General features: G+C 37.5%; 1 protein-coding gene across 1 annotated transcript; it reads right to left on the bottom strand.

Annotated features, from left to right (window-relative positions):
* Positions 1–4,497: 4,497 nt before the first annotated feature.
* On the bottom strand, positions 4,498–4,931 carry LOC136267679 (uncharacterized). The gene is made up of 2 exons (XM_066062827.1): positions 4,717–4,931; positions 4,498–4,670 (listed from the first exon to the last, which is right to left on the bottom strand). The coding sequence occupies exons 1-2, from the start codon at positions 4,874–4,876 to the stop codon at positions 4,498–4,500; spliced, it is 333 nt and encodes a 110-aa protein (XP_065918899.1). The 5' UTR covers positions 4,877–4,931.
* Positions 4,932–11,130: the final 6,199 nt, after the last annotated feature.

Raw genomic sequence — 11,130 nt, 5'->3', positions numbered from 1 at the left:
ATGTATTATATATATAATTGTACATTTACTGATATAATATTTAAAGTACATCTACTTCATCTTTTCTTCTTCCTGTGGTAAAGAAAAAAACATAGGTTAAAAAAGTCCCAAAGCCGGCCATAGGCCGACTTTGAGGTATACAAATACAAAAAGAAATGAAATCTAATCCAAAACAGCCAAGCTGTATAAAACGTGTGTGGCCCTCAAAAAGGCTATGGTGAAAAAAGATGTGAAATCCAAGGTGGCGGCCAAGAAATGGCTGTGATGGTAGGTTAATGGTAAAAATTTTAATAATGACAATTCAGGTGAATTTTGTGCCAAGACCAAGCAGCACAAAAATTCACCTGAATTGTCGTTATTAAAATTTTTACCATTAACCTACCATCACAGCCATTTCTTGGCCGCCACCTTGGATTTCACATCTTTTTTCACCATGGCCTTTTTGAGGGCCGCACACGTTTTTTACAGCTTGGCTGTTTTGGATTAGATAGTCATTACAATGAACAAAGACTAACAGAGCACTACATAACATACGCCTACTACAACCATACTTTCGTCATCCCTGATAGTCACACAGGTAGTATTAGACTTGATGGTTATTGGTAAACAAGTTAATATTAGTCTAATAGTAATGGAGAATATCTTATCACCATCTCGCATCATATTGTCAGTGATGTTCACATCAAATGATGAAGATGTCATTCCACTACTAATAGTCACATTAAACACTAGTGGAGCTCCTGATCTATCATAGTCAATACCAGCTGTAGTAGAATATCTCTCAACTTTACATCAACAATTAATACGCTACTACCTTTGGCTGATCCATCATTTACACTAACTTCTACTATAACATATTCAGAGGTAGTCCTGTTTAGTATTAGACCAACTGATAATGGAGTCATGTTCTCTTCAATAGCATATTGTGATTGGTTAAATGACAACATTACACCTGTTGGTCAGTAATAACACAACATAATCACTAACACTTCTCCTACCATCATTATCTCTTATCATCACTTCACTAGTATCATCACTTCCACTAATAACTCCACAAGGTGAAGATGTAACACTAAGTGTTAGTGTAAATGTTTCATCACATTCTGTAATGTTGTTGTTGATGATGTTTATAGTGAATGATGTTAACATCTGATTAGCTGGTATAGTGATAGTGATAGTCCTCTGACTTCTGTAATCATCTCCTCCTAAATTGAGATAGAATTAAGTTCTATTAATTCAATATACATTGCACATATACCTGTTGTAGTCACATCCATTAAACTGATCATCACATCAAATGGTTTGGATGATGGTTGATTCAGTACTATCATTATCATCACTTCATCACCGTCTTCCCTTACTTCATATGATGACTTGTTAAAGTTCACCTCAACTGTATCAAGACACACGATAGTGTGTCGTGCGGCCCAAGAAGCCGGCGCGCCACACCGTGAGTATATCAACAGGAAGAAAGAAAACGCAATTTTCACACCTATGTAGCTCTGTGATCCCTTATCCGATTGGAACAAAATTTGCTAGAGACGTGCCGCCCAATTAGGGGAGTCTACATACCAAATTTGAAGAAAATCGCTCCAGCCATTTCCGAGATACGAGCGAGCAAAATTTCGTTTTAATTTCTTCGTTTTTTTCTTCTTCATCTTCTTCATTTCGCACACTTCGCTAAATTCGCCATAAAACACGAATGCGTGCTTGGATTGGGCTGAAATTTGGCACACTTAAAGGGCTCATTAAGGCGGATGTCCGTACCAACTTTGGTAGGAATCCGATGAACATTCACGGAGTTATTACCGATTATTTGTGTACAATAAGGTCGAAGGTCTGTCACGCCTACAGAGTAAACCCCATGGAGGAATCAGTTGAAAATTGATATGTAGATGGAGCAACCATCGTAGGAGTGCCTTTTTGTGGTTTGAAAGGAATCGAGATAAAGACCATGGAGATATGACACAAAACCCAACCTGTGTCAAAATTACGCGATCGATTTTTATGAATAAAAAAACTATAAGTTTTCGTGTCTACCAGGCAAACCGCTTAGAGCAACAAGCTGAAAATCAGTATGTAGCTGGAATAATCATCATAGAAAGTTCTTGCAGTAGTACAGAAGAATCGGATTACAAATCACTGAGTTATGATTCGAAAGGCGCAACTACGTGCAGCAAATGCGAGATCGAGATACTCTAATAGAACAGCCACCCTAATAAAGCATTCAGCTGCATGTATACATTGCAAGTTATTCTGTAGGGAATTCAGCTACAAACATGTCACCCTGTAGTCAGATCAGCTAGAAAAAGGTACCTAATAGAGAGTTCAGCTACAAAGAAGCCATCATGTAGAGAGTTCAGCTCAAATAAATCACTCTGTAGAAAATTCAACTACAAACAAATTGCCCTGTAGAGAGATCAGCTAGAAGAAGTTACCTTGTAGAGAGTTCAGTTAAAAAGAAACAATCATGCAAAGAGTTTAGCTGCAAACAAATCACCCAGTAGAAAGTTCCGCTATGAACAGATCACACTATAGAGAGTTCAGTTAGAAACAAGTCATCCTGTAGAGAGATCAGCTAGAAGAAGTCACATTGTAGAGAGTTCAGTTACAAAGAAACAATCATGCAAAGAGTTTAGCTGCAAACAAATCACCCAGTAGAAAGTTCCGCTATGAACAGATCACACTGTAAATAGTTCAGTTAGAAACAAGTCATCCTGTAGAGAGATCAGCTAGAAGAAGTTACCTTGTAGAGAGTTCAGTTACAAAGAAACAATCATGCAAAGAGTTTAGCTGCAAACAAATCACCCAGTAGAAAGTTCCGCTATGAACAGATCACACTGTAAATAGTTCAGTTAGAAACAAGTCATCCTGTAGAGAGATCAGCTAGAAGAAGTTACCTTGTAGAGAGTTCAATTACAAAGAAACAATCATGCAAAGAGTTTAGCTGCAAACAAATCACCCAGTAGAAAGTTCCGCTATGAACAGATCACACTGTAAATAGTTCAGTTAGAAACAAGTCATCCTGTAGATAGATCAGCTAGAAGAAGTCACTTTGTAGAGAGTTCAGCTACAAAGAAACCACCATGTAAGAGAGTTCAGCTGCAAACAAATCACTCTGTACAGAGTTCAACTACGAACAGATCACCCTGTAAAGAGATCAGCTAGAAACAAGTCATCCTGTAGAGAGTTCAGCTAGAAGAAGTTACATTGTAGAGAGTTCAGCTACAAACAAATCACCCTGTAGAGAGTTCAGCTAGAAACAAGTCACCCTGCAGAGAGATCAGCTAGAAACAAGCCACCTGTAGAGAGTTCAGCAAGAAGAAGTTACACTGTAGAGAGTTCAGCTACAAAGAAACTACCATATAGAGAGTTCAGCTGCAAACATATCTCCCTGTAGAGAATTCAGCTATAAACAAATTATCCTGTAGAAAGATCAGCTAGAAGAAGTTACCTTGTAGAGAGTTCAGCTACAAACAAATCACCCTGTAAAGAGTTCAGCTAGAAACAAGTCACCCTGCAGAGAGATCAGCTATAGAAACAAGCCACCCGTAGAGAGTTCAGCTAGAAGAAGTTACATTGTAGAGAGTTCAGCAGTTTAGCTGCAAACAAATCACCCTGTAGAGAATTCAGCTACAAACAAATCACCCTGTAGAAAGATCAGCTAGAAGAAGTTACCTGGTAGAGAGTTCAGCTGCAAACAAGTCATCCGGTAGAGAGATCAGCTAGAAGGATCACCTTGCAGAGAGGTCAGCTACAAAGAAATCACCCTGCTTCATCTTTTCTTCTTCCTGTAGTAAAGAAAAAAATGACAGGTTAAAAAGCCCTAAAGCCGCCTATGGACGGCTTTGGGGTATACAAATACAAAAAGAAGTGAAATTTAATCCAAAACAGCCAAGCTGTAAAAAAAGAGTGCGGCCCTGGGAAAGGCTATGGTGAAAAAAGATGTGAAATCCAAGGTGGCGGCCAAGAAATGGCTGTGATGGTAGGTTAATAGTAAAAATTTTAATAACAACAATTCAGTGAATTTGGTGCCGCTTGGTCTTGGCACAAAATTCACCTGAATTGTCGTTATTAAAATTTTTACTATTAACCTACCATCACAGCCATTTCTTGGCCGCCACCTTGGATTTCACATCTTTTTTCACCATAGCCTTTCTCAGGGCCGCACTCTTTTTTTACAGCTTGGCTGTTTTGGATTAGATAATATTATCACCTACACTGACTACTACTTCATTACTGACCTGTACTATCTGTGATCCTTACTTTAGAAGATCGCAGTCTGTTACTCTTTCTTAGTGATACTTGAGGATTATTACTTGGTAGTGATAATCTAATATCAAATGTCTCTACTCCTTCCACCCTCCTATCACAACTCACTGGTATGTTAACTGTTTTCCTAACTTCTACAACACCAAATATTATAGTAATTGGATTAGAGTCAAAGTCTACACCTGATCCTATCACAGTACAGTAATCACTAGTTCATACATTGTGTTACTTGTTAATGTATCCCTCACCTCTTGCTGACACTGGTGATTGTTCAGAAGAAGTCACCACTACTTCAATAGGTGTGATAGATGATCCTCCTGATATTATCATTACAACTTCTACATGTCCTGATGACTCTGAACCAACAAACTCATCTGATCCAAACTCCACTACCAACACTACACAACACATTACTCATATTCTAATATCACTTTATACACTCACTGGTAGTATCAATGATAACTCCTATTGCTCTATCTTTACCACCTGCCGTTATTGCTGGACCAAGTGATGATGGTACACTTAACATCAAATCAAATGTTTCATTTCTTCCTTTTGTTAACATATCATCCACTACTGGTACACTAACACTACTAGTTGTCATCCCACTACCAAATGTAGCAGTTAGTGTAGTATTGTTAAAGTCAACACCACCTGTTAGTCAAACACTCTTCAATCAACACATTATCATACACACTATTACCTTCAGAAGACAATGGTGACTGTTCTAATGGAGTAACAGTGACATCAAATGGTCTACTGGATGTTCCTCCAACTAGTTCCAATGTTACCAGTACAAATCCTGTATCTTCTGAACCAGCGTATTGTGTTTGGGTGAAATGTACCTTCATAACTGTAAGTACACATATTATTCCACTTAAAAATTACAAATATTAATACCAGAGGTATCCATTATTGTTATAGTTGCATTTGTAACAGAGCCATTTATGATTCCAGGACCAAGTGGTGATAATACATTTAAGCTCATACTAAACATCTCATCTCCCTCAACAATATTATCATTCATCACTGGTACTCTCACCGTAGTGGTAGTAGTTCCAACAGGTATCGTAGCAATGACAGGTATGGGTGTGAAGTCTTGATTTTCTGTATTGACGTATATATGTTACTGAAAAAAAACTGCATTACGTTTTGTGTTGAACTTACTTGAAGCAGTTATCTCTATAAACTTTAACTTGATGTTAACATCTCTGTTATTGGGAGTCCCTCCTAAGACCACAACATTCACTAGCACTTCGCCAGATGATTCTAGTCCACTAAAACTTATTGATGAGAATTGAACTCTCAGAACTAAATTGTGCAGAATCAACAAAAATAAGTATTATAAACTCACAATGTCAGATACGTGATGCATACAGCATGCCATTTTGGAAACTTCTTCAAGGACAACAAAGTATGATGGATTTTTTTTGGTCTGTATAGCTACTATGTACAAATGCTACAGAGCCACTTTTATGTATAGTGGAAAGCATTTTCAGTACAGAAATATGGAACACTATGTACAGTATATAAGAACTTATAGTAACAGTACCATATACATGATGTCCTTAAAACACTTCAGTTAAAAAATCTAATTAATGGCTTGATTAACAAGAATCATTGACAATAAACGTGGAAAATCAATTATATATGTCACCCTGGTTTACTATGTGCAATAGTGTTGAAATGGATAGCACTTTTACTATACACACTTCTTGAACAAAATTATAGGTAGTGAGATCAATTGCTATAAAATTTGTCATGTACATGCTTGTTCTATTCACAAGTTAGATTAGAAACAACTGTTGAGTCACAAAGCATTTATTTGTTAAAGAATGTGTGACATTACAACTATACCTACAACACAAATGGAAAAAAAATCCTAATTGTTTTCTGTTGCAATGAAGCAACTCAAGAATAATACTATTAGCTTGGAAGTGGCATAACATTTTTGAATACAAAGACTGCAAACACTTCACTGAATAATCAACTCTCAAAATTTCCTCCTGTTGAATGTAAAATGGCAGGAACACCAAAGGAGCAGCAAAGTCAACAACAGCAGTGTAAGGAACCACCACTTCCCATTTTGCGAAGCAATCTACAGTATAAACTGTTGAGTGATTATACTCCAAAGACAAAGTTTGCAAGCAAATTATACTCATCTCACACTCTTACAGCACTCACACTCTCACAGCACTTGTCTATTTTTATGAAAGGTTATGAGCACTGGATGAGAAACAGTCTACGCATTGGCAGGCCATTATTAAGCAAATAAGTACGACCCAAATGTGTCTGTGTCAATCTCATGAAGATCAGGATAGGATAAGGAATTCTATTCAATGGTCGTCTTGGGGAAAAAAGGAGTTTTGATAGATTTCTGTTCTTGATTGGTAGTGAGAAAATTTTAATTGATGGTTAGCTCTAGTGTTTGGAAAGGATGGAGATGGCAAGTAGTGGTGCGGAACAATAAGTATATTATTTACTAATTTAAATAAAAGGATTAGTCTATTATTTTAGCATCGATCTTGTAGAGTTTGCCAATTTAACTGATGTAGGATTGCAGTAGTACTGTCATGATGGTCTCTAATTCACCATGGGTTGTTTGTCACAAATCGTGCAGCTCTGTGCTGGATCATTTCAAGTTGGTTGATTGCACTGTGATGGTAAGGGTCCCAGATGGAGGAACAATAATCAAGCATTGGTAAAACCAGTTGTTTATAGCTATGCTCATGAAGATGTCTAGGAAGGTTGTAGATAATACGTTTAAGGAATCTGTACAACCTTCCTAGACATATTCACAACATTTAGTGCTCACTACTCACATCACAACGTTTTAGTCCAGTGCTGTGTATCTTACGTTTTGGCTGAGAGACTGCATTACCAGTGTTGAAAACCCTAAGGATGAAACCTTATGTTGGTGATGAATGTGAAGATCAAAAGTTTGCTGACTAAATAAAATGTTGAAGGACTTTTATGAGCATAAAATCAACCACATACACACATAGCTATATCTTGTGTCAGTTTCTTTCTGGTACATTAGCTGTGTAAAGCTAAGGATCCATACTCTATGAAGTGTATAGGCTAGGAGCAACCTCACCTTATCCATATTGTGAAAAATGTACATAAATATTTTTAAAAGCAAAATTAGCAAATGACATACAATTATGCTTATTTGTACTGGATGTAAGCAATTATGCTTCACCTTCACTTTCATTAATTTTATCATAATGAAATATTATCTTCTCAGTCCTCTCTATACAAAACCACTACTGCTAAGATTTTTATGCTGTGATGTATATAACTGCAAATAAGGTTCATTTATTGAGCTAGACAACTTGGGCAATTACATGTGAGGCAATGAGATAACCCAAGATAATGTGGGTATGTTTATCTATAGCAAAAGCTATAAGTTGACTCTGGTTCTGATAGCAACACAGATTTTGCACTATTTAAGACCATCTGTATTATGTTGTGCAGATAATGTCCCACAATTAAACACTTGAGCTTTGTTTTAGTGCATACTGATGTAATTAATATGAGCATAAATGTTTTATCTAGCACACATATTTTTACCCAGTTCATTTCAATACATCTTTATTGCAAAGCACAGTTTTGCAAAAACAGCTGGTTTTTGCTCAGCGGGTCAAAACATATTGGGTAAAAAATATGTGTGCTACATAAAAGTCCCGCATTTTCAATCATTTCAGTATGCACTGAAACAAAACTCAAATCAATTGAACTTATACACCATCAGTCATGGACAGTAAGAAAATCTAAACCAAAACAGTCAAGCTGTAAAAAAAGAGTGCGGCCCCCAAAAAGGCCAGGATGAAAAAAGATGTGAAATCCAATGTGGCGGCAAAGAAATGGCTGTGATGGTAGGTTAATGGCAAAAATTTTAATTACAACAATTCAGGCGAATTTGCGTTGCCACCTCCACTAGGATTCGGCACCAAATTCACCTCAATTGTTGTAATTAAAATTTTTGCCATTAACCTACCATCACAGCCATTTCATGGCCGCCACCTTGGATTTCACATCTTTTTTCATCCTGGCCTTTTTGGGGGCTGCACTCTTTTTCTACAGCTTGGCTGTTTTGATTTAGATATCACTTCTTTTTGTACTGCAAGCCACAAAGCCAGCCATTAACTGGCTTTGGTGCTTCCTTCTAACTTGTTTTTTTTTTCTGCAGGAATTGTGGAACAAAGGAAGAAATGTTGTGTACGGTTTTTTGTCTGATAAAAATATATGTATATTTAACAATGAAAGATAATCATACTGCAGGTAATAAGGTGGCTTCTTATACATAACTGAACTGTAGCTGAAACTCCCATTGTTTGTAGCTGCTCTTTTTAGAGTGACTTGTTTCTAGCTGATTTGTTTCCAACACATTTCTACAGGGTGATTTGTTTGTAGCTGAGCCCTATACGGTAACTTGTATATAGCTGATATCTGTACAGGCCTAGGGTGACTTGTTTGTAGCTGATCTCTCTACAGGGTGACTTGTTTGTAGCTGAACTCTCTACATGATGGTTTCTTTGTAGCTGAACTCTCTACAAGGTAACTTCTTCTAGCTGATCTCTCTACAGGGTGACTTGTTTGTAGCTGAACTTTCAACTTGATGGTTTCTTTGTAGCTGAATTCTCTACAAGGTAACTTCTTCCAGCTAATCTTTCTACAGGGTTGCTTGTTTGCAGTTGAACTTTCTACATGATGGTTTCTTTGTAGCTGAACTCGCTACAAGGTAACTTCTTCTAGCTGATCTTACTACAGGGTGATTTATTTGTAGCTGAATTCTCTACAGGGTGGTTTATTTGCAGCTGAACTCTCTACATGGTGGTTTCTTTGTAGCTGAACTCTCTACAAGGTGACTTCTTATAGCTGAACTATCAACACAGTGATCCTTTCGTAGTTGAACTCTCTACAGGGTAATTTGCTTGTAGCTGAACTCTCTACAAGGTGATTTGTTTGCAGCTGAGCTCTTAATATGATGGTTTTTCTGTAGCTGAACTCTCTACAAGGTAATTTCTTCTAGCTGATCTCTCTACGCGGTGACTTGTTTCTAGCTGATCTCTCTATAGGGTAACTTGTTTGTAGCTGAACTCTCTACAGGATGGTTTCTTTGTAGCTGATCTCTCTACAGGGTGACTTGTTTATAGCTGAACTCTCTACAAGGTGATTTGTTTGCAGCTGAACTCTTTACAGGGTGTTTTTATGTAGCTGAGCTCTCTATAAGGTAACTTCTTCTAGCTGATCTCTCTACAATGTAACTTCTTGTAGCTGATCTCTCTACTGGGTGACTTGTGTCTAGTTGTACACTCTACAAGGTGATTTGTTTGTAGCTGAATACTCTACAGGGTGATTTTTGTAGCCAAACTCTCTGCAGGGTGATTTGTTTGTAGCTGAACTCTCTACAGGATGGTTTCTTTGTAGGTGATGTCACTACAGGTGACTTGTTTCTAGCTGATCTCTCTACAGGATGGTTTTTTTTTGTAGCTGAACTCTCTACAGGGTGATTTTTTTCTAGCTGAACTCTCTCTAGGGTGATCACTTCACAGCTGAACCCTCTACAAGGTGGCTTCTTCTATCTGATCTCTCTACAGTGTGATTTGTTTGTAGCTGAACTCTCTACAAGGTGATGTTTTCTAGCTGAGCTCTCTCTTATTTCTAGCTGATCTCTATACAGAGTAACTTGTTAGTAAAGCTGAAGTCTTTACATGGTGGATTTTGGTTGTTAAACTCTCTGCATGAAGACTTGTTTGTAGCAGAACTTCTACAGAGCGAATTGTTTATAGCTGAACTCTCTTCAGTGTGACTTGTATTATTATTATTATTATTATTATTATTAGGACTGGGTCACACATAACCAAGTAAATTGTTTAGGTATAAGACAACTTCAATTCTGTTTCTCTAACTGATGTATAGTAAGTACAGTAGGACCTCCACTATCCAAGCATCTGTGTGCCAGTTCAGTTATAAAAGTGTTAAGATAAGTGAATTCGTCTGTATAAATCAAGCCCATTCATTTATATAGTAAGTTCCGTTCAACTGCTCTAATAGAACATACACTTACTCTACTAGAACATTCACCTAATAACAGAATACTCAAATATAACTGTCACTTATACTGTTCAGATAATAAAGAGTTTGGATAATCAAGATTCAAGGTCCTGTTGTATCAGCTGGTTGTGTCACCATTGCATAGCATTTATGGTAACCTTTACCTTGTATAAATAATTTGAGTTTGGTAACCTTCCATGTATACAGCAATGCTATGTACAATGGAAAAGTGGCCAAACTCAAACTATTTATTGCTACTAGAGAATCTTACACTTTGATTTATTGATTACCATGTACTTCTGCATCACAGATTAGTATTCAGCAGGAGGTTCACAGATGATGGCACAAATCCCCCTCCTTTCAGCCCAATAATTAAGATGTAGGAAGCAGGGCCACCCAGAGAAATTAAGGGGCCCAGGGCAAAGAGTTAAAGTGGGGCCCCAGGCAGGGGCGGATCCAGGAGCTGGCTAGGGGAGGGGCACAAACAGGGTAAGTTGTAGGTGGTTGCATGCATGGGGAGAACCATATTCTCTATAGTTCAGTGCTGCTTTTTTAAAGCAGCAAATAATCACCTCTTAGTGGTGTCTCACTGTTGATATTTGCCATTTTGGCCTTTTCAGATGGTTGTGAAGTCTTAAAACTGTTTAAAAGGCTCTGAATGTCTTAAATAACAGCAACACGATAATTCTTTTTAGAGGCGCTTAGTACGCACGAAGGTGCTGGGTGACTATTTTACAGTTAGTTTGACTTCGGTTCGCTTTGTTCTCAGGTGAATTTGTAATAAATGCTAGTAAAATG

The sequence above is a fragment of the Dysidea avara genome, chromosome 9, assembly GCF_963678975.1.
Source record: "Dysidea avara chromosome 9, odDysAvar1.4, whole genome shotgun sequence".
Classification (NCBI taxonomy): domain Eukaryota; kingdom Metazoa; phylum Porifera; class Demospongiae; order Dictyoceratida; family Dysideidae; genus Dysidea; species Dysidea avara.
Note: the sequence above shows the minus strand (reverse complement) of the source record. Positions and strands in the feature narration are given on the sequence as shown.